Raw genomic sequence first — 25,971 nt, 5'->3', positions numbered from 1 at the left:
AATCGAAAATATTCGGCCAAAACCACTATTCGCTTCGAATTCGCTTTTAACTCAAAATGCACTATTCGCACAAGACTGCTCAAATGCGTATACAACCACGTTCCATACCACACATTCTCTTTCTGACACGGATGAAAACGAACGAAAGGCTTGGCATGCCGCGGTTCACAGTCTACGCAGACAAGCACCACTAGAGCTTCGCCCCAATCAACATCATTCAGCACATGAAGATGCGTGGGCAAAGGCAGTCCTCACTTGGAGCAATCATTTACAGAAATCTGCATGTTTCGGTTTTCACAGCTCTGGTATTTTTGACACCGGCAGATTTTTATCGGTTAAAACTGGAAAGTCTATGGCCTATAGTGACACCCCATTCCAGGTAGCAATGGCTTCTGTCCACCTAGCAAAACGAAATGCATATCAAAATCAATTTACGATCATGATCCAGTAAACTTGCAAAACAAACCAGCAGCTATCGCCCGAGCGTCCACAGAAGTAACTCCCAGGACGTCTCGAGGGCAACCCTCTGTCCCGCCTACGTAGCTCGGCTCCCAATTTTCCCTCGACAGACGGTGTGACAATAGGGACGACAGAGAGAGCTGCCAAGGTCCCTCGGGGGCAAAGCATGAACACAGACGGGTATGCAATCTGGACAAGTCTTTACTTCCCGTGTACACTAACTGCGAGGGGGGAGAGAGGGCTCTCATTCGGCATGGGCCTTCTGGAAGCGCTCCGCCACGTTGTTCCAATTGGCAATGTCCCAGATGGCCTTGACGTAGTCTGGTCGGACGTTGCGGTACTGCAGGTAGTAGGCGTGCTCCCACACGTCAATGGTGAACAGGGGCACCAGTCCTGCAAACAGACTTTCTCTTACCTCCAAGGCATCTAGGGACCCATTACATGGGGGGGACAGCAAAAACCAAAGGAGGTCCAGCTACTCTATACGTTAGGGTGACCACCTTCCTGCTGTCCAAATGCGGGACACCCTGACCGGGGGCAAGAAGAGGAGGACGTTATTTTCACAACTGAAGAAGAAAGTATTAAAGAAAATTCATCAACACACACACCCCGAAATCCTGTGCTGTCCGAAAGCACATTCTACAACTGTAAAATTGTGTTGCGGCAATTGTAATAGGTAATGTTTTATTAAAGGTGTCCAGGTTAAAAACGTTAAAATCGACTGCAGCAGACCAAATGCATCAAAAGGAACTAAGAAACCGTGATTTTTTTCTCGCCTTATTATTTCCTGTCAATGCTCACTCTTGCACTATAGTAAGTTACAGGTCAAGAAGAGAGCAGCAAATGCCCCTCAAAGGGATTCATATATCCCTCGACCACCTCCGCATCCAATATTCTCCCATCGTTTCCGTGACGTCGTGGCCAACACGGGAGAGGGTTTTGCCTTCAGGTAAATATTGGCTTTATCTTTCGACTTTGACTTGGCACTGTGGAAGCCACGAGAGGGAGATTAGAGTTTTCCCCCTCCGATGGAAACAAATACGACTTTGGGGGGTTAGGTTCCCCCTCCAATGGATATACAAAGACCACTCTCAGGGGCTCGGTTCCCCCTCTGATGAATACAAAGGTCGCTTTCTCATAAAGTGGCGGTCGGAGACAAGTTGGCATCACTCTGTGGCCAATATCTATTCATTGAAGCGGAACAAGGGGCGTTTCCAGTGAACTATTCTTTCGACTGCAGATGGATTTGAACGGGCGCATCACGCTTGTGGGAGGAGCTCCTCCTACCTTCTTGACTTGTAACCCACTATAACATGCTCCTACACAAAATTAGAACCTTATGTTGTTTTTCCGACCGTTGGGGGTTGCAGGCGTTTTGCCTTCTGTAACCGTGTTCACAACTCAAAAAAAAAAGCTTTTTACAACAACTATTACTCATGACACAGTATGATGTGATAATAATTGCAATAGTTTATTTTTCAACTTTTTCCGGGCAATTTTCGCTCGCAATATTTTGCCATCAAGGGGGGAAGCAGAATGGCCATGCGCGTATGTCTCCTGCAAGAACGACTGTCGCTTCCTGCAGTGCTTGAATAAAAAATGTCATAATTTGCATAATGAATGTTACAACAATGTGAAATGCGGGACATTCTGAAAACTTTGGTATTCCTTGCGGGACGCGGGACACGAACCCTCAATGTGGGACAGTCGCGGGACGGGTGGTCACCCTAGTATGCGTACATACCGTAATATCCCCCCAGATAAAAGATGAAGAGTGAATTGGGTGCTAATAGGGGATAACCTTCGGAGTGTGACCAAAAGAAGTAAGAAAACAAATTGTGCCATGCCGGGAAAGCAGTCTTCTAAGGAATGCAAATCGGATTCCAAGCAGTTCCTTCAGGCAGCTCGTCATGCACGCTGTCAGATTGTGAAAGTTGGTTTGAAAAGTTGCCCACAAAGTTTTCGGATATCTTCACAAGATTGTAACTCACTCCTCATTGTTGATCGTACGCAACAGCTTTGCATTATCATCGTCACCAATTTTCTTTGTTAATTCGCCATTCTGCAGTCGTGGACTTGCGCCTCTCATCTTGTCTGGGTGAATCGTGTTTTCGGACTATGCTACTTAGACGTCATGGCCCCATCTGTTCTTCCGCCGCCGTGAGGCGTTCCTAAGAAGCATGGAAAGTACTCGACCATAATGCTAGAAAAGAAGGCAGCGATTCTCAAGCTAAAAGGGGTCGAGCGCAAGCAGAGGCGTAAAGCAAGGCGCCTATTGACGGCATTTTTAAGAACGCTCAGACGTAATAAAAGCAAGTTTTTTAATCTGCCAATTTTCCTGACTGCTCTATAATTCTGACATTTTTTCAGACCCTGCAAGTCAGGCAAATCGGTCGGTGACTCTATGCGAGTAATTATAATACATCACAATGTAGCCAATAAGCTGCTCTTTAGAAGACAAAAAGGTTTACACCAATGTCTGGAAAAAGTTTGTAAAATTTAAATGCTGAACTTGGAATTTGTGCAAAAATGAGAACAAAAAGTTTAAACATTTGAAAAACGAAATAAATAGAGCGCAAAAATAGACAAGGACGAAGGGAAGATGCGAACAACACAAGTGCTGCACTCGCAACTAAACATTTACTGAAACAATACCAACGAAGTAAACCGCACCATTGCTTCAGCATGTGTCAATATAAGCAATTTCTTTTTTGTGAAGAAAAACCGATGTTTGGCTGATGCATGTATCTTGCCCTCTTTTGTTTTTGCATATGCTTCCAATCAGGGCCGTAACCACGGGGGGGGGGGGGGGGGGGGGGGGGTTCTGACCCCCCCCCGAAATTTTTTTCTGTGTACGGCCCTGGTCGGTGCACTTGCAGCCAGCCGATTTTAATCTCCACCTCTGCGCACGCGCAGTGGCGCAGGTCGGCTACCGGGTACCAAACCGGGATCGGTTCTCCGGTTTGCTATAACTCTCCATTACATGCCACCGATGCACATGATTCATAGGCGAAAATAAGACAATAGACATATTCAAAATGGCCATCGTTGTCCCCGAAACCCCCCCCCCCCCCCCCCCCCCCCCCCGAAATTTTTTTTCTGGGTACGGCCCTGCTTCCAATAATTCTCTGGTTGTTTTATCTGTGCCCCTCCCCTCGTCTTAGTCTATTTTTGCGCGCTGTTTATTTCCGTTTGCCATGAACCAACTCGCCTACATCACGACACTAATTTACACATTTGCAGTTAAAAATCCTATATTTAGGAATTTTAAAACTCCTAAATATACAAAGTGTGCCCCATACACACCACTATCACTTCTACAGGGTGTCACAAAAGAAAATTTACACAGTCTTTTTTACCGCAAAAATAAAGTAGGCATCGCCGAAGGCTCATTCTCCGCCCAAAGGTAGCGCTAGAGGTCACAACCAGATGCCAAAGTTTCAGCCTGATCCGATAACTTAATCAAAAGTTATAAGTAATTTTCTGAAAATTCCAGTGGGAAAATGGCGGCCGACGGAGTTTTCAAACACATGTGGCTCTATGGCACCAGAAACCGAAAACAGGCAAAAATGGGCTCCATTTCCCCATTGAACTTTTCAGAAAATCACTTATAACTTTTGATTAAGTTATCGGATCGGGCTGAAACTTTGGCATCTGGTTGTGACCTCTAGCGCTACCTTTGGGCGGAGAATGGGAGTTCGGCAATGCCTAGTTTATTTTTGCGGTCGAAAAGACCGTGTAAATTTTCTTTTGTGACACCCTGTATAGTCGTTCTAGCCTAGAAAGCTAGAACGACACTCTCCAATGAGTGCCAGTCAATATTCTGCGCCTCAAAGATGGAACTTTGCTGTAGGAGCTCAAATCAAATGATCCAACATTGTCCACAGTCCTCGCTGCTGCTGTCCTACAAAAAGCAAGCAGCAAAAGCAGCTAAATCGTGCAATTGATGGCGTCTTTGTAGCAGTCCCCAATGCCAGCAGAACACCACGTTTGACAAGGGCTGCCGCTGATCAGAGATTGATATCTGGTACCTCACCAGCTTGGGAGAAAGCGCAAAACAAATCCAATGCTGTAGTTCTTTGGCTATTTCTGAGATGGCACAACACGTCCTGCACGCCAAATTCAAATTTACAGTGTAGACCGCATATAATGTATGTCGCGGGAGTCGCGAAAATCCGCACTATAAGCGGTACCCGCGCTATAACCAAAACATCAATTTTTCAGGCCAAAATACATGCCATCAGACAACTTACCTTTGTAAAAGAATTTATTTTATGTTAGATGAAAAATAAAGCTTAGTTTGAGGAAAGTCTTTATTTCACCAGACTAGTGCACTTTTCTCTCAAGTGTGTCACACATTTTGAAAGAAATGAGCGACTTTTGCCTGGCGGAGCCTTTTAACGGCGTCTCGGGTTATGGGCAGACGTTGCGAGCGTTCAGGATTGCTAACCCTAATCACTTTTCTCGGGCGATGAAAACGCGTGAAAATTCGCATCCTTCATACGGTACGCGCCAGTAATACCTTGAACTTTAGCACAGGCATGGAATGCTCCAAATAAGAAATCCAGGCGATGTTCGAAAACACATGCTCAGAAAGCACCACTGTAGTCGAAGTAAACAAACACGACGACACGGGCGTTTCTGCCGTCTTGAGAGTGCCGCCACGACATCGCCGCACGAGTAGGTGGATCTTCCCTTCTGGTACGTGCTGGGTTATCATAGCGACACACAACGAAAATTCACAGTCAAGGATAGCGCTGCGGAACGATGAGCTCCACCACGCCGTCTACCACGTCAACGATCACAACCGACGCCATGTTTGCGAACAGAAGCAAGCAGCCGACCGGCCGACCCGCGACCGGCATGCAACGCGCGCGAACACTTCTCCTCGACCTGCGATTGGTCTGTCGTTGCGCTTGTTTCCGACCGTCACAGCGGAGGGATGCACGCACGTGAACGACATGTGCGTGCGTCCCTCCGTCGCTATGGCAACTGAAGCCTCTCTCTTCGCTTCTTCCCGCTTCTTCGAACATCCTCCTTGCCCCGCAGGTGCCGCTTGCGGCGTTGCGGCTCGCGCCGTTATCTAGCGCCGCACAGGGAAGCGTGCTCACTGCGTCGGTCAGTCGGCAAGGCCGCCGGGATGTTCGAGAAACCGCACTATAACCGGTATTTCCCTTCGCGCACCTGCATTTTAAGCGGTATGTAAATACATGGAGTTCTATGGGAGCGAACCGGTGGTTTAAAAAAGCCGCGTTATACCCGGTCCCGCACTATAAACGGTTACGTTGTAAGTGGTTTATACTGTATTGCAGCGTGTGAAAACTACTGTTCACGGGTGATCGATGTCCAATGGGCGTGGTACCGAAAGAGTTCATGTACAACAGCGACTGATATTTCAGACATCATTAACCTGGACATTATCTTTCAGACATCATTTGCACCGAGAGCCGATACACTGCCGCCGCCTTTGCGTATGCGTAGTATTTTATCGGATATCGTTATCGGGGGTATTAGAGTGATCTACTACAACTCTCTGTTATTGCCTCGATTCCACAACCCACGTCCTAAGCAACACAAAAGCTGTGTTGAGGCTATAGTCAGACATTTTGTTAGAGATGCCACGGCCGCCATTCATCAGTCGTGGACTTGCGCCTTTCATCTCGTCTAGGTGAGTCATGTTTTCGGACTATGCTGGCTTGGACGTCACGGCCCCGTCTGCTCCTCCATCGCCACTAAGTAGCGCAGAAAGTACTCAACCACAACGCTAGAAGAGAAAGCTCTCCAGCTATAGAAAATGGCCGAACGCAAGCAGAGCTGTCACCTGAAGTAAGGCACTACTAACGACATTTTTAAGCCTGCTTTGACGTAAAGAAGGCAAGTTTTTTTAACTGCTCTAATATTCGGACATCTTTTTGGTTCCTGCAAAGTCCGAAAAATTGTTCGGCCACTGTACTGTCACCTCAGCTACCTTTACTTCAACATTAAATCATTGTATTTCTAACGTCCTTACACAATAATGATAACAAGGGGACTGTCAATATAAGATCCTTTCATAACTGAAAACATCAAGTGCAATCAACAAGTGCAGTGATGACGCACCTCAGGCCGGTCGGAGGCTAGGGGCAGATTGCCCCGTGAAGGACGCGTGCGGCCTCTAAGTTACTCACAAAGACGGTTAGTTCAACGAAAACAACCAAACATATAAATCAATAATGCGGTCTCTGTGCAAGCGCTTGCGTCGTAGCCATGCTGGTCGAAGCACAAGCATGGCTGAAGTTAGGATTAAAAGTAAGCTTAGCCTCTGACTAAGGCTCTGAGGCAATGTCCCAATCATGACCTGTCTCCCAACCTTCAACGTTTGAGGGTGTCAGTGACAGTGGAAGAGTTCGACTGTCCGTATTGTAAGATTCAAATTTACCCCAGAGATTATCCCGTTGAGCCTGCACATGAAGAGCAGAGTGGTGGGGCGTCCTGCTTACCCTCGGTGTCCCAGAGGGAGTCCTGGTTCCCCGTGGTGGCCACCTGCAGCCTCTGCGTCTTGGGGTTGTAGCCCAGCCAGGCCCAGCCCGAGCCCTGCACTCCCACGGCCCTGGCAGACATTTGCGCCTTGAGGGCCTCAAAGCTCCCAAAGTCCTTCTTGATGGCTTCCAGGAGGTCACCTGGGACACACAGCACACCCTGTATGCCCCCTTTTGTCTGCTTGAATATATGGCAGATGGAAAGCTTCGTCTGACCATCACTGTGCACCCATGCAAGACCGAACTTACAGTATTTGTATTTCTATAGTATTTGAGCTACATTTTGAAAGTGGCCTTAAGTTTTAGAGCGCAGCTCTTAGGCGCCTGTTTCCAGCTTGAGCGGCGTCGGCGCACGGTGCATGATGGGTAAATTTCCCTGCTAAATCTAGCGGAAAATTTTTTCCGGAAAAGTTTCCCCTAAATGGGAGCTGAGCAGGAGAGGAGGAGGGCCATAGCCCCCTCTCCGTACCTTCCCCTCCTCCTCCTCAAGAGCTGCGCTCTAATTCGGTGTTACAGGGAGTTGTAAACGGCTTTCATTTTTTTGTCAATGAAGTAAGAGGAAAACCTGGGGCTGATATGCATGAAAAAAATTCCAAGCAGAGGACTGTACAGGTTAGGCCAGCCTAACTCTGGGCCAGATGTATAGTCTTAATCAGAGGTGTTTCTACGGAGCCATATTTAGGCAAGGCCTCCAGTGGCCTAAAACAACACTATTCTCTCAAGATCTGAAAGTCCAACAGCGCTTAACAGCTCCAGCAGAGCTCAGCCTTTCACCAGACACTTAGCTGTATGTCAATGGAGGATCTCACCAGTCGGTTCTCCTCCTCCATTGGGCGAAAGGTTCGTCCAGTAGATGCTGTGGTTCAGGTGGCCTCCGCCATTGAACTTGATGGCCATGGAACAGGACACAATGCTCCGAACACAGTCTGTGGCACAAAAGGACCATGCTCAACTTCTGCACTCCCTGCCTCTCGCTTCGCCCCAGCTATGGCAAAGAACACGATACTGGACATGTGGACCCTCAAACAAAAACAATGTGGATGCTCAATACTTGCTGGAGGTTGGTTTACCCTTTGTGCCCTTGTCTGGGGTTCAAAACAAGTTTGTCTGCATATTCGCTGCGACATCCCTTTTAATCTGCATACAGCAATGCAAGTGGCTCATTTTGTACCATGGTCCTTAGACGTCTCGGGTCTGCAAAGTTTTCCACCGAGCTACGGGCAGTCCAAACCACCAGGTGCAAGCTCTCGGCGAGGCATCCGAGTGGCTAGACAGACGTCTACACTTCTCCTCGAGATTTTGTCGAGCATTCGTGGAGCCTTTGTAGCTTTTTCATTGTTTCAAGTTAGTGTACACTGTGCTTGAAACTGTGAAATCCATGCAACCTATGCAAGCTTCATCAGGAACATATACAAGCCTGCTGCCCCGTGCAGGAACACGCAATAGAAACCACAGTCCGAAGCAGCCACACGAAGGAAGTTTCGTCAGGCAGTGCACTGCTTCGAGGATGCTACACATGTAAGAAGCCACTGAGAGAGAGAATAAATGTTAGAGGAATCATCTATTGCAGCAACCTGCAACTATAACTTGCATTAAAAATTATCATTCTTGCCCAATTACCCACAGGTGGTATATGCATTCTTGAATACTGTTATCATTAAAGCTTAAAAGCTGATTGACAAGTTATGCCCTTAGACTATCTAGTTTCTTGGAGTCTACACCCTGGAAACAGCTGTGTCATCATAACATAGGAAAAAGGTTGAATTTGGCAGAGTTCTTAGACCAGAGAGGTTGAAGGAGTGTAAATATACATGGTGATTTGTCCATTCAAAATGTAAACTGCGTGACAGAGTTAGTGCAAACACACTTCTTTTCACATTTTACTCGAATGGGGTATTAATAAAAGATCACTAGATTTTGCCACTTGGGTTGGCACCCCGAGTTTTGGCGATAGCATTTCAAGCTTCAAGGGATAAGCGCATGGGGGAAAACTTTCTTTTTTAATATTTATAAAATCTAAACTAGATTTTCAGTTCATAGTGCTTGATGTACTTTTCCTAAATCTGGTGTCAGTTTTGCATGGCATGGCTCTTGTCTTCTAAACGTAATACACATAAAAAAAAAGGTTGGTGCATGGGTGTATTGTGCTGCGTAAATTTCCATAGAACTAAATGTGGATAGCATAAGAAATGAAAAGACGACGAGAGGACAACGTTTAGGACAATGTCAAAGACGACGTCTAGGACGACGCCCTAGAAGACGACGTCTAGGTCGTCTTCAGGTCCTTCGAAGAGGGTGCGAATGTGAATGAATGTCAGCTGAAATGGTTGACTGCGCATACCTACCACGCATTAGGAGGCCAGAAAGTCCAAGAAATCCAACTAAAGAATGCTATCGCATTATAACATTAAAAGTATGCGCGCGTGCACTGCGCGGTTCTCGGCAGCAGGCACGGCACGCCGTCAGGAAGCGCAGCAATGCAAATTGGTCGGCACTCCGGTGTTATCTGTGTGATGTCACTTCCATGACTAAGTTACGATGACGCTGACCTCCCAACTTTGCACCCTTTCCAAGGGCGGAGAAAGACAGTCGTACGTCAAAAAAACATGTCCTTGTGTGCACGTGGGGCATGGCAACACACTTAAAAGAGCCTAGTAAAATGGGATAATTTGCTCCTTTTAAACCACCGAGTGCAATAGACAACCTAAATATTGTGTATAAGAACTCTTGTTTTAAAACATTTAAAAAACACAAAAACATCATTTCGAATTCACGGAAATGAAGCATGCTGTTAATGTTGCAGTGTTAGACAAGAATCGCAGAGATGTGTCGTCCTGTCCTCGTCACTTATGTAATTATCATCTAACATCATTTTTAAAGGGCTAATTTTTTTAAATGTTTTTCTAAATACAAGAAATGTACATTGCAACTAAACCTAGATAGATGCATTCTACATATCCTCAAGCTTATGCATGCCAAATTTGGTTGTCATAGGACAATATTAAGAATACACGCCTTCAGTGGTTCCTCGACGATACTGAAGCTCTTCCCCCTGAGCTCGCAGGATTCAGAAGCGAACGTTGCACCGCTGACTGCATTGCGACTCTCACGTCAGCATTGGAAGATGCCCGTTCCCAGGGACATACAGGCTTGGCAGTATTTTTAGACGTGAAACGCGCATTCGACTCTGTTCCCCATGATGTTGTTCTTGCGTGCTTGAGACATCTTGGCGTAACGGGAAGGATGTTAAGATATTTCGAAGACTTCTTGAACGGCAGGACTATCAGTGTCCGCCTGGGAACGTTCAAAGGTGCTGTTCGCCCACTGCTGCGGGGACTACCTCAAGGTAGCTGTCTAAGCCCGACACTCTTCAACGTCGTAATGGCAACGCTACCACTGTGCATGGACTCATCACCTCATCCTAGTGGTATGATAATTTATGCTGACGACATTTGTTTGTGGGCTTCCCATTCCGATCGCCGTATACTTCGCCCTTTTATGCAAACCTGCCTTAAACGAGTTGCAAACATGCTGGAAGACCTCGACCCCTCCATCTCGGCAGAAAAGACGGCTGTGCTCGCATGTTCCCGCCGTCCTCTTCGCCACGGGTTTCCACATTTAACTTTATCTGGGATCCGATTGCCACGTGTGCGAAACTACCGTTATCTGGGCGTTGATCTCGACTCGTGGCTCTGCTGGCGTCGCCACGTAACTACTCTTGTACGGCAGAGCACGATCACAACCTCTCTTATTCGTAGGCTTCGTGGCCTTGATTGGGGACCAACTCCTCGAGCCCTAACTAACGTGCATCGAGCGCTGAACCTGTCTCGGATTCTTTATGTCGCGCCGTACTTGCCCCCTACTCGCTCTCTGTGGGATCAGCTGGAACGACTTCATCGCGCTGGACTAAGGATGGCCCTAGGACTCCCCTCTTACTCTCAAATAGAGGCAACGTGGATTGAGGCCCAGGAAATGCCAGTATCTCTGCACGCTAAGGAACGGGCTCTTCGCCATCTGGTTTGACTCGCCCAGTCGAGCAGCGGTGGTTCTCTTTACGAGGATATCCAACGGCGGCATTGTTCTCATTATGGCAGACACTGCAACACTTTGATAGAGGCGCTCGGATCTACACCAGCTGTTCAGCGTTCTCCAGCCGATTCACCGTGGAGTGAGCATCCATTCACCATATATGATGACATCCCTGGCTCTCATGGAAAATCACAGCATTCCTCGCTGGTCAGCCGCGCCTTGACGGAAGACGTCCTGGCGTCCCGCCACGCTTCATTTAAGATCATATTCATTGATGGCTCTGTTAATCTCATTAACGATTCCACGTCTGCGGCATACCATATCCCATCAGAACACCATTCTTGGTCAGGACGGCTTGATCACGCTGTTCCATCGACTACGGCCGAGCTTTGTGGAATTCATGCAGCTCTTCTTTATATCTTGAAAAGGCCACCAGAAAAGTGGCTGCTCGCAACGGACTCCCAGTCTGCAGTGCAAAGCATTCAAAGTGGCAGAAGCATTAATGTCAACATGACTCGTGAGATATTTAACTTGGGACGTCTACTTGTTTTCCAAGGCTGTAACATTCGAGTGCAATGGATACCTTCACATGTCGGAATTCTTGGCAATGAAAAGGCGGACCAACTGGCTTCCAACGCTCTGCTCCTACCTACTGCTACTTTACAGCTTCCGACCCAGACTGACTCAAAAATAGCAATCCAAACCTGGATACAGCATAGACATCCGGTTTCAAGAATTGCAGCGCATGGCCCGGCTCCCCTAGCATGTACGCGGGGCTTAACACGCAAGTTTGCTTCCCTTCTTCACCGTCTTAGATCAGATTCCGCTTATACAAACGTTAACTTGTGCCGGATTGGAAAAGCGGCCAGCCCTAATTGCCAACACTGTGACCAACAAGAGACAATTGAACACATATTTTTTTAAGTGCGAACACTACGCATCCGAACGAATTGAATTCTTGAACTGCCCGAGAGGGCTGGACATTCCTTTCACGCTCGAAGCTACATTATTTCCAAAGGCACCAACTTCCACGTGCATGCGGCTGAGAAAATTTGTGTTTGTTTTTTAGGCGCATGCGAACGACTCTCAAGACTGTGACTGTGACGTGTAAGAAACTTTAGAACGGTAGCCTATACTTCGTTTCGCCTTATCTGCGGGCAAGGCCGGGGCTGAGAGCACAAGACCAGCGCTTTTAGCGCTTCTCCTCAGCTCGCGTGCTCGAGCAAAGCCTGAGCGCGCGGAGCATACGTGCTCGCGCTTCCAGCTTTGCCTTCACTCGCACGTGGGGTGAAACGAAGTATAGTTAGGTCGATATAAGTACTCTCATTATTTATTTTGTGCTTGCTGGTGCGCGCTCTGGGGTTCTGTCGTGTACAGCATTGTTTGAACATATGTCACAGTTCGTCTTAACGGCCCTAATCATTTTTTTTTCGCCCGCGAAACGTGTTTAGTCATTATTTTGCTAACGCTTCCCTCGTCATCCCCGGACCCCTTCATCACCATATTTTCCCTTCCCTTTCCCCGCATTCACCCTCATCAACCTGCAATAACCCAGGCCCGTGAAACGTGCCCACCGTGAGTGAGGCAAATGTCACGTCTGGCAAACAATACAACCAACCAACCTTGAAATTGCAGGTAGAGAAAAATGTGTTCAAATATTACCAAAGATGTGTAGCGGCACTCCTTCGTGGTGAGAAATATAATTTTTTGTTCTTATTTTTAGTTGGGTTGGATTGGGTTTTTGTGGCGCAAAAGCATCTAAGGCTATAATGCGCCAGGTACATAAACTATTGCCGAAAAGGGTTAGGGAGAAGAAAGAGAGCTCTAGTAGCAGATGATGGGATAAAACTATGAACATGAGGTGTGTATAAGTATAAAAGGTATGAAACTGACTTTAGGGACTTAAAATAAAATCACAGTCGGTGTAGAAGGCCGATTGCTTTAAGGAAATTAAAAACACAAGAGTGTGGAATAAGAGGTTCGTCGCCAAGTAAAATCATAAGACGTAATGGGGTATGCTCCTTGTATAGCTGCGAAAAATGGTCAAGGTGTTCTGGGTCATACGCATTACATTCAAGTAAAATATGATGTATGGTTAGATGGCTATGGCAATGCTCACACTTCGGGGAATCTTCGCCACGCAGAAGATGCCCGTGCGTTAGTCGTGTATGGCCAATCCTTAGACGGCAGAGAACCACCTCGTAGAAACGTTCGCGATGTCGGGCACTCTCCCATTCCTTCAGTATGTGCTTCACCGCATGTAACTTGTTGTTTACTTCGCGGTCCCATTCATGTTGCCATTTCTGCATTATGGAACGTTTCACCTTCTTACAGTAATCTTTTGGAGGGATTTCTCTTGTATCCACAAAGTGTGTGACGGCAGAGCGAGCGGCCTGATCTGCCTCCTCGTTACCCGGGGTGCCAAGGTGACTTGGCACCCAGCAAAAAATAATTTCGTACCCAGTTTTGGTGGCTGATATTAGCTTATCTTGCAGCTGAGCAACCAAAGGATTTTTGACTAAATTTAGTGAAACAAGGGCTTTTAATGCACTTAGAGAGTCCGTGTAGACTACAGAGCGACGAAGCCTTTTCTTAAGTGTATACTCCACAGCAAGTAATAAACCCTGCAACTCTGCTGTTAAAATTGTAGCAGAAGGGTTAAGTTTCTTTACATGGCAAACAGATGGTCCAACCATTGCACAGCCAACAAAAGAATCTGTTTTAGTGCCATCTGTGTAAATGCTGAAGTGATGTTGGTACTGGCTTTGTATTTCAGAAAATGCTTGCCTCAGCACTTCATCGGGAGTATCTTTCTTTCTGTGATTTGTCAAGGTGAAATTACAGTTAATGAACGAATACTCCCAAGGAGCTGCAGAGCTTCTGTACTTTGTCACAGGGGGCTTCGGGTCAAGGTCAAAGTACTCTGCTGCCTTAGCGTGCCTCAGAGCAAAGGGAGGGACGATACTTGGCTTATTTTGAAAAGTCCTCTCAAACTTGATTTTTTCAACCGATTCAAGAGCTGGATGGAGAGGGACTGATCTTACTCGGAGTGAATACATAAACCCCAAAGCGAAACGTCTTTTCTCTAGAGAATATTCATTGGCCTCTGCATAGAGGCTGGCGATCGGAGAAGTGCGGAAAGCACCGGTGGCCAGCCGCAGCCCCTGATTATGAATGGGGTCCAACATCTTCAATGCTGAAGCTTTGGCTGAACCATACACAAAACTGCCATAATCGAGTCGGGAGCGAATTACTGCACGATAAATGCGCAGGAGACAGAGTCGATCAGAACCCCAAGGTTGATGGGACAACACTTTGAGAATGCTGAGTGATTTGATGCATTTTGACTTTAATTGCTTAATGTGCGGAACAAACGTTAACTTTGAATCTAAGAGGAGACCCAGAAACTTGTGTTCACTTTTCACCTTGATAGGAAGTCCATAGATGGTTAAGGAGGGTTCTAGAAAAAATCCGCGCCGGCGAGAAAAGCATACACAGACAGTTTTTTCTGTAGAAAACCTAAAACCATTTGTATTAGCCCAGGTTGTTAAATTATTGATTGCCACTTGAACCCTCCTCTCACAGATGGAAAGATTGCATGATGACACTGAAACCTGAAGGTCATCAACGTAGATAGAATACTGAACTTGTTTGAGGTATTACATGGGCAATGGAGTTCATTTTTATAATAAAAAAAGAGTGACGCTAAGTACACCCCCTTGGGGAACTCCATTCTCTTGCAAAAAATCTCGAGAGAAGGTGGTACCCAGCTTTACACGAAATGAACGACTTTCTAGATAACTTTTAATTGCGCCGAGCATGTGCCCACGGATACCAATGTCGATTAGGTCCTGCAGTATTCCAAATCGCCAGGCAGTATCATACGCCTTCTCCAGATCAAAAAACACGGAAAGGCAGTGTTGTTTGTTCACAAACGCCTCTCTCACGGCTGTCTCGAAACGAACCAAGTGATCTACCGTGGATCGGGAAGATCGAAAGCCGCACTGGTATCTGTCTAGAATGTTGTTATTTTCAAGAAAATGCACGAGCCTTCTGTTAATCATTCTTTCAAGAGTCTTTGATAAACAACTTGTCAAAGCTATAGGCCTGTAGCTAGATGCGCATGAAGGATTCTTTCCTGGCTTCAGCAAAGGAACCACGAAGGCAACCCTCCAAGCGAACGGAAAATGGCTTTCAGACCAGATTTTATTGAAAAGGTATAGGATAAGCTCAAGAGTTGAAGGATGAAGATGTTGGAGCATAATGTAATGAACTCCATCTGGACCGGGTGCAGTCTGTTTAGGACAGTGGAGAACCATTTCAAGTTCACGCATTGTGAATGGGACATTGCAGGGATCTTGAAAACCACTCGAAATGTTAACAGCCTTCTTTTCCATCTGTGCTTTGCGTTTAAGAAATGTAGGTGTGTAGTTTCTTGAGCTAGAAACAAATTCGAAATGTTCTCCAAGAATATCTGCCTGTTCCTCGAGGCTTTCAGGGCATATTCCATTTTTTGTCAAAAGAGGAATGGAAAAAGCATGATATGAGCCATTAATTTTATGAACTCGATCCCAAACCTCCTTTGGTGTTGCCTGACTGTTCACGGAAGATGTATACTTCTCCCAGCAATTCCTCTTTGACCGCCTGCGGACAAATCGTGCATGCGCCTTCATTTTCTTGAACGAAATAAGATTACTTGGCGTTGGATATCGCCTAAATATGCCCCATGCTTTATTTTGTTTCTTCTTTGCCTCTTTGCAGTCCTGATTCCACCACGGCTTAGGCCGTTTGGGGAGGTGAGTGGACGTCATTGGTATTGCAAGCATAGCAGCTTCTAGTATGTGTTTTGTGACATGACCTGTTGCCTCATCGACAGAGAGCTGATGGAGGGATGTAACAGCTAAAAGAGATGACTGCTTAAAAAGTGTCCAGTTGGCTTTGTCAAACTTCCACCGAGGTGACCGTGTTGGAAGTGTGACAGGATGATTCTGGAAATCTAAAATAATGGGAAAATGATCGCTGCCGTAGGGATTAGGGATGACTTTCCATGACAACAGTGGAAGTAATGTCGGATGCACAAGTGAAAGGTCGATTGATGTGAATGTATGTGTTGCCAAGGAAAAGTGTGTAGCCTCTTTAGAGTTGAGCAAACACAATCCTGTTGAAACCAAAAAACGTTCAATAAGTGCTCCTCGTGTATCCCTTCGTGCACTTCCCCACAGAGGGTTATGAGCATTAAAATCGCCTACGAGCACAAAAGGAGGAGGTAGCTGATCACAAAGAGCTTCAAGCTCTTTATACTCCAGGTGATAATTTGGAGATATGTATACAGAACAAATGGTTATTAAACGGTCAATCAGTATACGGACAGCAACAGCCTCTAGTGATGTGTTTAAGGGAACTTCAGTGCAAGGGACTGAGCGTTGTAAAACAACAGCAGAACCTCCAGACGAATGGCTCGAATGTTGACGATCCTTGCGAAACAGCTGGAAATGCTTCAGGATTTTCGAGTGACTTTCCTTCAGGTGAGTCTCTTGTAAACAAAAGGCAATAGGACTGTGCTCCTCTAGCAGGTCAGTAACATCATCATAGTTTGCAAGCAAGCCTCGACAGTTCCATTGAAGGAGAAGTGGAGGCATTAATATCAGAAGTAGATGAAGGTATACGGAACACAGTCAAATAAATCCAATCCAAAAATGTAGTTCCCACCAAAAACTACTTTGGTGGAATTACTGGCTTTTTTGTTTTTTTCTTAGATTTGGTTGTCTCCCACTCCATGTCGTCTTGGTCGGACGAAAGAGCGGAAAGCTCGGTGGCCTCGTCTTTCGCCTCCACCTCTTGAGACGAGGCTTGTTGTATAGGTCTGGGCACTGTCGAGGCACGGGGTCGAACTCCCCGGCCACGACCGCCCTCACTCAAAGGAGCAGTAGTGGAGGTGCTGGGCTGAGCGTCACCCAACTCCATCCGTCCCTGCCCCTCAGCTGTTGAAGGAGCGGTGCGATGCCGCTCCTTGGACGAGGCCCTCTCCCGTGAGTTGGGGCGAGACTCTCGCTCCTTCTCCCTGGCAGGGGCCCTCGGAGTGGGGACAGACAGAGGGGTTCCCTGCCTGTCCCGTGGTCGGGAAGCAGCTGGCGCGCTCCCTCCAGAAATTGGAGGAAGCTGCTGCCGCTGCTGGGGGGTTGGGGACTGAAGAGCCACTGCCAGGACCTCAGGCGAGACCTGGGTGGTCTTCGATTCTGTTCGCGGTGCTGGTCCCCTTTGCACCGCTTGGGCAAAAGTTCCTTTTGCAAAAAAGGAATACTGTTGTTTTGCCTCCTGGTAGGTAATGTTCTTTTGTGCTTTAATGGTTAGAATTTCTTTTTCTTGTTTCCATTGTGGGCATGTTCTGGCATAAGCAGCATGATTGCCTTGGCAGTTGACACATTTGAGAGTATTCTCACAAATGTCAGCAACATGGTCGTTGCTGCCACACTTTGCGCAAGTTTCACGGCCCCGACAGTTCCGCGAGCCATGCCCGAAGCGCTGACATCGGAAACATCTTTGTGGATTGGGAATGAAAGGCCGGACTTTGCAGTGCAAATAACCAGCTTTAACGGTCGTAGGAAGCGTATGCAGCTCAAAGGTCAGTATCAGATGCTTGGTTGGCTGCTCCTGCCCGTCTTTGCGGATGGTGATTCGCTTGACGGCCACCACAGCCTGTTTCTGGAGTCCAGCCAGAATTTCGTCCTCACTGCAGTCAATGAGATCAGCCTCGGAGATGACACCTCGGACACTGTTCAGTGTCCGGTGTGGGCTGACCTTTATCTTGTGTTCTCCTAGACATGTCTGTTTTAGAAGTGTCCTGCTTTGAACTTCAGTTTCTACTTCTACGAGAAGATTGCCAGAAAGTTTTTTCGCCTTGAAAGCTTTGCCAATGATGGCATCAAGGCATTTAGATACAAGGAAAGGCGAAAGCTTAGCCAGTGGCTTTTCTTCATCAAGGGCTTGAAGGACAAAAAATCTTGGAAACTTTGGTGGTTCAGATGCTTTTTCAAAAGTAAGTACGGAGCAACCCCTTTTAGGGGGGCGCACCGTGTTGGGTTTAGAAGAGGAGGCAGCCATAAGAGGCGAAGTTTGTTCGGAACCTGTGGTGTGCCGCCCACCACGGAGCCCAACAAGGGAATAGATAACGCACCATAACAAAAAGGGCTTTGCTGGAGACGTTATGCTATTAGCACTGCCCAGGAACTATAACCAGGTGTGGTTCTGGACAAGGGGTCTGTCACCACCCAAGGTTAGCCCTTGCCGCCAAAGAAGTTGAAAAAGGAAAGAAATGAGAAGAGTGAAAAGAAGGAGAAGACAAGGGTCAAAGAAGGGAGGGGATAGTAGAAGTGGCGACTAGACTGAATCATCCTGGCCGGGCCTTACCAGGACTCCCGTCTACGAGAAGCAGGGGCCGAAGTGGTGTATTGCCTCGCCCGGGGGTACCCGAAGGGTCCAAACCTACCCCGGGCTCGGCTCAACCTCCAGGATGCCCTTTTCCCCGGACACGGGAAAGCCACGCACAGCCAGACGTGGGCGGACGAACCCGCATAGCTCGGGGTTCGTGGAGACGCCACTCTCCAAACACCTGCTTTCACGAAGCCCCCTGCGGGGCTTATTTTTAGTGATAAATTGAAGCTAGAAATGTTGCAATGGAGAGGTGACTAGGCCTACGTCTCGAAAAATTGTAATGGCAGGTGACATCACAATTTAAAGAATGTGCACACAAACATAGCTTATGTTTATGTCTCTCTGGGTCACCAAGAGGCCTTCAAATGTGAATTTTATAAATTTCCCAACCACATTCAATGCTTATCTTTTTATACATAAAAAAAAAAAGCACTTATGACTTTGTTTACGCTGACAGTGTCACACAGCCTACGTTTTACTGTTTCACTGCAGGCATCATTGTTCTTAAAAAGCTAAAACAGTGAAGAGAACAGGCTTATCAAAATCTCCAGTTTCTTATAAAGGAATAAAAAAACTTTCTCAAAGGTAATTGATTGCTAAAAACAATTTTGGAATACCCAAGTTTTACACTTCCCTGGCGTGTTACTTTTTTTATGTAAATTCACAACAGCTATTGAGAAAATGGCAAATGAAGGTTATGCTAAAACCAACATTCAAATTTTACCACTCGGGTGATGTCACATGTACAACTTGCATTTGAGTATGCAGTCGAAAAAATACAGTACAGCGTGCCTACAAATCTGGATGAAGCCTTTAAAGGGGCCGTGCAACGATGTTCAAACTTCGGCCAAATAATTGTGGTAGGTGTTCCCTGTCATGTCTGGAATAAAGAACTGAAAACAAATTTTGCCTATGCATGTTAGTTTTTTAGCAAAAAAAAAGTCAAACAATCGACGCTTTCGGTGCCTCCAGACCACTCTCAACTAGTACACCATCTCCCGAGTCCCACGGTGTGCAGTGACGTGCAATGGGGACAGGAAGGATCCGGTTGGGCTCTCTTTCAGAGCGTCCAACGCGCGCACGGCCTTCGCTCGCGATTTACATGACGACCTTGAAGGTTGGTCTGAGCGATGTGGTGAGGGGGAAAGAGCATGCCTTTCCAAAGGAAAGCTCAACTGATGTAGTAGCACAATGGGGTGAGGCCAACGCTACTAGAACAACTTCGTTTGGAAACTGCCAAAGAGCCTGCTTTAGAAAAGTGGCTATGATCCGTACTCGAGAACCAAACTAATGGCGATTGCAATGCCGCCATTTCTCCCGCAGAGGGCACTCCAAGATCTGGACAGCTGCACAAATTGGTTTAGGTGGAGTTGCGCGAGGGCCTGTGGGCACCTTCTTGGAGTGCTACTTTGCAGTAGCTATTAAAATCAACTTTCGGGTTTTGACTCATTGCTACGGGGCGGCGCCGTTATCATATTTAGTTTGGTCTCGGTGGACGAGAGCAGTCCGGTTTCAAGGGTGTTTCCCAACCGAGTGTTTTAGTAATGTTGGGTGAGGCTCGAGGGAAGAAAAGTTTTTTCCACTTTGGGCAGATGGAGCCACTAAAACTGAATACAGCGCAACTTTGTCCACGATAAAAGGGTTTCGACGCATTTACTCATGTTGCAACGACACAGTATTTATCAAATATAGCATTAAACTGAGCACATAATGGCAAAATCTTCCAAACTTACTACTTTATAACCATTGTGCGTCACGTCTTAGACAAACAATGTAAAAATATAAAACTGCAAATTCTTTCAGAGTTGACATTGTTGCATCGCCCCTTTAGCTGCATAAATCGGCTTGGTAATACATCGCGCTACGATTTACCACAGAAGTGCCCGAAGGGGGTGGAAGCATCGCAAGAAAATTTCAAAGAACAAACCAGAGTAAAAAGTAAAAGAACAATAACCGATTTTCCTTACCCACGGTGCCCGTCTGCTATCCACGCACACTCCGACTGGTGCAACAACCGACAGATGGCGGCAGCGGCCCCGGTGCAAGCTTACCGCCCAATCGTGCCAAAAGCAGACAATGTTTTTGAATAAAAGATGGCGCGTGCTCAAGAAAAAGCATTAACTGGACAGAAAACAAATAAAACTGATGGTTTGTCGAGTGATTTCAGCTATGTGTCTGCCTTTGCCACAATAAGGTGGTAAGCTGACGCTGGAGCCGCCATCTGTCGTTCGTTGCACCAGTCAGAAGGTGCATGGATAGCAGACAGGCACCGTAGATAGGAAAAGTCAGCTAACTTTTTTTCTTTTTTTTTTTCACTTTTTACTAAGGCAAGTTTGTTCTTCGAAAATTTCATGCTATGCTTCCACCCTTTCGGGCACCTCTGCAGTAAATCATGGCGCGATACGTCACCCAGCCAATTTATGCGGTCCCTTTAAGGCTTCATCGGAATCTATAAACACACATGTGGCTTTTTTTATTAACATTTATTTTTCATTATCAAACTTGTAGTGGCCCGTCGGGAACAAGCTGTACTGCCCGCGGATTATAACATTTGTTGCCATGTTTTCAGTGTTGCCAGTAGAGCATCTCTGACTATATATCTGTTGAATTAATTTAAGCTTTTATTGAAAATATACAAATATTGCTTAAAACATGCATTTTTAAAGATATTAATGTTTAACAAGATCAAACAAAATAGTCGAGTTAAATATTAAAAGAATTGTCAGGTAAACTTGAAAGTTATAGCTTTGTTGCCTGCGGGCAACACCAGGCAAAAGTTTGAAGGTGGCTGCCTCGTGCAACCTCTATGGATCACTATAAAATGTCAATAATATCTGCACAAACATACGATAGCCTCAAGCAAAGAGGTCACTCATCATAAAATATTAGTGGCAAGAGAAGAATTTATATTTTTCGCCATTCCACTGTTTTTGGTTGCCGCGTATTTGTGCGCTGAACTTGTTTTTTCTCGTCAACTGTTCACACTTCTTTTCACTAGATGGTGCTGTAGTATCGATCTTTAAGACTGTTGAAAAACTACTAGATTAAAAATACATATTAAAATTAAAACTATTAAACAAAAAAATTTATGAAGTGGTTTGTTTTCTGTAGGCAACATTCGTCAACATAGGGTTAAGGCATATCAGTGACTATCAAAATGTGCATCCATAATTTAGTAGGTCTCGCACTGCAAGAGCGTTTGTGCAAACTAGAACTCGCTTCTGCAGCCTTCATTGCAGTTCACTCCAACTTGGAGCAAACGACACGGCTATTCTATACGCAGTCTCATCCTAGCCCCTTTACTCCTGCAAGTCAGGCACTCGGATGTTGACGGGAGCACTTTGTTACCTTCCACACATTCCCATTGACTGACATATGAAACTAGTGGTTGCGAAAGGTCTCTCGCCAAGCTGAAGAAATTATGATGAGAAAATGGGGTCTGTTTTTTCATAGCAGACACCATCTCTATGCATTCCCAAGCTTCTTTGTCCACCATCATCTCATTCAAAGTTTCCGAAAGTCGCTCATACCTTTTGAGTAACATAATGCTCCGAAACCGTCTGCTCCGAAGCGTTGGTGCTACATTTCAGTGCAGATTGAGCGTTCAGTAATGTTTAGTTTTGTAATGAGAAAAAACATGGCTCTCATTTCTCCTGAACAACCCCTATGTTTGTTTTTTCTCACATGCAATATTTTCTATGTGAATGAAGTTACTGCCAAGTGATAGGCACAGCAACAGCGTTACTTGCAAGCAGCTCCTTAGAAACTTAGCATCATTCTTTATCCCGAGCAATCATGCCTCAAAATTAGGCATAGCCGAATAGAGGATTTTAGGTCCGAATCGAATTCGAAGCGAATAGTGATTTTGGCCGAATAATTTTGAATCGAATGGTTTGAATAGTACAAGCAACAAATACCACTAGATATGTTTAAACTATAGTTTCATATTTGCCTTTATTTGGCATTAGAAGTACTGTAATTGTTAATTTTAAGTGTATTGAATTCGGGAGCCCGAAATGGTCGAAAGCTTGTGCCACCTGGCCGGAAATCCAAGCCAGAGTAAGTCAAACCCGTTTATATTGAACTCGCAAAAAAAGTCTACCAGTTCGATATAACGGGTAATTCAATATAAAAGTTTTAATGAATTCGAGTCTCAAAAATACACTTCCTGCTGAAATACTTCACAATGAAGTAGTCTTGCATCTCCTGCTTTTTCTTCATTGCATCGCGAAAACAATATTTTTCTACGCTATCGACGGACTGCAAAGTGCTGAGGCCGCTGCCTTCCATATTCGCGCATTAGCGCTGAACTATGACGAGAGCACGGAGCACGTCCGAGCAGGAGCACCTTCCCCTGCAGAGCGCCGTTTTGCTCTGCAAGTTGGCTTTCCCCTAAAAGAGGTGGCTGCGTTGGGGAAAACAAACTAGCAGAACAAGCTGGCTTTTTTTTTTTTTTTTTTTCTTGGGCGTTTGCATTAATTGTTTGGAAGAAAAAATAATATTCTCTTTTGCGGACCGAGTGGGGAGAGGGAGCTCCCTCCGCAAAAGATTTTTTTTTCTTTTCTTCCCAGCAATTGACGCGGCCACCGCCCCCCCCCCCACCCCCCACCTCCCCCCTCCAAAAAAAAAAAAAAAAAAAGGCAGCTTGCAGAGCAAAACGGCGCTCTTGACAGTTCGACCATAGTCTTTGCTATATATTATCACTGTAACATTACTGTGCACAAAAATTGTTCGATATAAGGAATAATTCGATATAAAGGGGTTCAATATAGTCGGGTTTGACTGTATTTAGAAACGTCGAAGAATTCTATATTGTCGAATAATTCAATATTGTCGAATAATTCAATATTGTCGAATACTTAAATTCAATTCGAAGCGAATGCCGAATAGAAGAGAATTCGACTGGCTATTCGTAATAACCGAACATTCGCCCATCCCTACTCAAAATGTTTACTTGCAAAGTATAGCCATTAATTGCAAACATTTAAGAAATTGTTCAGTAAAGTCTAGATTATTTCCTTTTTAATTGAGCAATGAAAATACTTCCAACTTGGGGCAAGTTTTATAACATGTTCAAAATGAAACATCTTAATCGGTGCTCTGGCAAAAAAAAGAAAAGACAAATTAGGAACAGTGACTAAATGTTGGTGAAGAGTGTACCAGTATTCCTTGCTAATTTATTAGCAACTTCAGTTTACTTCCCCCCCAAAAGAAATGGAATCTCACTTTCGTACCGCCCTTTGCCAGCTCGTTTGCGTATCTCGTCTCTTCAACTGCCTATTACTCATAACGTGTTTAATTAAGGCTCTTCTACAGTTTACATTCAAAATACAGAGGTGTCTTCTTTAGGAAAGCATGAATTTGCAACTTCACTGTTGGCTTGCGTAGACAATTTCAGAACGACTGTAAAGAATGATGCCAGCCACAATTTGCTCACACACATTGGCAGCAGAAAATGAACACACTGTTACTAACTCATCACTTACATAGAACCTGAAGTGAATTATGCTGTCACTCAAGTCAGTTCATTAGAGATGTAAAAAAAAAAGAAAATAACAGCAATAAAATAAAAAGATGTTTGCTACTACAGTGATCTCATTAATATGGAGACATCCGTTCCCCCAGAAAAGCGTCCATAATAATGAGACAAGATGCACGTATTGACCCAGTTTGTCCCCGAAAATTTGGTCCATGCAGCGAGGTATCCATATGAACGAGGTCCGTATTAAAGAGAAATAATTGTACCGGTACGCAACCTCGCCGCACACGTGGAAATCAGCCATAGCGGCGCCCGGTGGATTTTTCGGTTCCTAAGCAGGGGGGGGCACATAATATTTCTAGGCACTCCCGTAGGGGCGGGGAGGGTTGACCCAGTCTAGAGAGGAGGTCGTGGACAAACCATGGCACTTGGAGGCAGTTGCTGCGTGTGAAAGGACCGTGTTGCGGGAGCTGCAATGACGCCCAGAAAAAGCTTTTCCTTTGAAGCGGGCTCAAGGTGACCCTAAAGAAGGGTTTCCGCTTTGCCCGGAGCAAAAAAAGAAGGCTGCCCCAATGCTCACTCTTGGCTAGGGCGTCGGCCAGCTTCTCCTCTGCGGCGTTCAGGTTGTTCACGTAGGCGGCGTGGTGCTTCTGGTGGTGCACCCGCATCAGGTCCCCCGAGATCACGGGCTCCAGGGCCCCGTAGTCGTACGGCAGGTCCGGCAATGTGTGCTTGGCCCGGCTCGTTGTGGCTCGGCCCACTAGGCTGCGGTACACGCTCGCTTTGACGCCACACGTCCGGACAGAGGATTTCGGCTGCTGCCCGTGCCCCGATACATGGCGTGGCATCGTTACACCAATGGCGAGTCCTAGTCGTTGAGGCCCCAGATTGGCCTCAGTGACATAGTCGGGAATTTATTTTAGGGGGACTGGAATGTGCTATTGTGCCATGAACTGGCGCGGGGGAGGGGTCGTCATGTGTATACTCTAGGGTCAGCTGCCTTTTGAGGGAGGCTTCAGCTCCATAAGCTCTCTCCCTGCAGCCACGCCACCGTCTCGCTGGTTCAAGCTGAACCCCTATTGGTACCCAACTGATCTCCAGCTGAAACCTTCTTGTCCCAGTTAGAACCAGGTAAGCTATTCCAACTGATCCCAGTTAGAAAATTATCGCCCGAGTAACTCGAGAACATGGCACCGCGTCAGACCGCGTGGGGCCATGGAATTGCGTGAGGTAACTTTCGACGTGGCATTTTTTACCAGCCGTCACTCGAAAGAGTCGGGAACCGCTAACGCTGTGAAAGTTGCTACCACGGGCCCTTTTAGGATTTTTCGCATGGCTATAGTTTGTTAAACCGAGGACGGCTGCAAAGTCTACATGGGACACGCAGCCACGGCAAGTGCGAGCGATTACTCTTGGTGCGATATCTTGGTAGCCGTCTCTCATACAAGCTACTGGCACTCGTTTGCAAAGGTGAGAACGAGATATCCTTTTCTATTGGTCTTTAATTCTGATAATTGGGAAGGATGGCGCAGCGGTTAACTCCGTGCCACGCCAAGAGACTACGGGATGTCGCTCACCTGCGCAAGGCGATGTTTGTTGCACGAAGCCCGAACATAATTGCGATTTAAACGATTTAAACCTGCGGGGAGCAGAATTAGTGTGAGAAACCGCGAGAGCAGTGTGTTTACGCCTTTACGCCTTCACCTTCAAGCGCTTCAAGCGGCTGATACGAGCACGATACGAGGATACGAGACGTCCAACTGCTTGGATGGATGGATGTTAATGGCTATTCCCTTTGTAACGGGCGGTAGCTTGCGCCACCTAGCCTAAGTCTAAAAAGACAAAAACATGATTCCTCCCGCCCTTTTAAGACCAATTTTTCTCCCCTAACTATCACCAGGCAGTGTAGGATATCACCAGGATGACCTTCGGGGGATCGGGCAAAAAAACTAAAAAACATCACCCCCCTGCCTCTTCCCCCCGGCGAGGGAGTCGCCAATTTTCCTCTGGTCAAACCATAGAGATCATATACTAAATCTAGAGGAAAAGGTCCGC

The 25,971-nt window shown here is 46.2% G+C and overlaps 1 protein-coding gene across 2 annotated transcripts; it reads right to left on the bottom strand.

Annotated features, from left to right (window-relative positions):
• Nucleotides 1–642: 642 nt before the first annotated feature.
• On the bottom strand, nucleotides 643–25,682 carry LOC8023886 (superoxide dismutase [Mn], mitochondrial). 2 transcript variants are annotated; one of them, XM_040208990.2, is made up of 6 exons: nucleotides 25,630–25,660; nucleotides 25,494–25,546; nucleotides 24,497–24,681; nucleotides 7,787–7,903; nucleotides 6,939–7,118; nucleotides 643–852 (listed from the first exon to the last, which is right to left on the bottom strand). In XM_040208990.2, exons 2-6 carry the CDS (start codon nucleotides 25,529–25,531, stop codon nucleotides 704–706), a joined length of 669 nt encoding a protein of 222 aa, XP_040064924.1. In that variant the 5' UTR covers nucleotides 25,532–25,546; nucleotides 25,630–25,660; the 3' UTR covers nucleotides 643–703. The 2 variants fall into 2 exon arrangements, with proteins under 2 accessions (XP_040064924.1, XP_029835354.1); XM_029979494.4 differs by having other exon boundaries at nucleotides 25,494–25,682.
• Nucleotides 25,683–25,971: the final 289 nt, after the last annotated feature.

Source organism: Ixodes scapularis, unplaced genomic scaffold (assembly GCF_016920785.2).
Source record: "Ixodes scapularis isolate PalLabHiFi unplaced genomic scaffold, ASM1692078v2 PGA_scaffold2__306_contigs__length_199485367, whole genome shotgun sequence".
Lineage (NCBI taxonomy): Eukaryota > Metazoa > Arthropoda > Arachnida > Ixodida > Ixodidae > Ixodes > Ixodes scapularis.
This window is presented reverse-complemented; position numbering and strand designations above follow the sequence as displayed.

Coding starts and splice junctions, on each gene's coding strand:
- LOC8023886 (XM_029979494.4), bottom strand. CDS start 25,531: ATGTTCGGGCTTCGTGCAACAAACATCGCCTTGCGCAG. Junction 24,682..25,493: donor ACAAACATCGCCTTGCGCAG/GTGAGCGACATC, acceptor CGTGTACCGCAG/CCTAGTGGGCCGAGCCACAA. Junction 7,119..7,786: donor TGGAGGAGGAGAACCGACTG/GTGAGATCCTCC, acceptor TGTGTGTCCCAG/GTGACCTCCTGGAAGCCATC.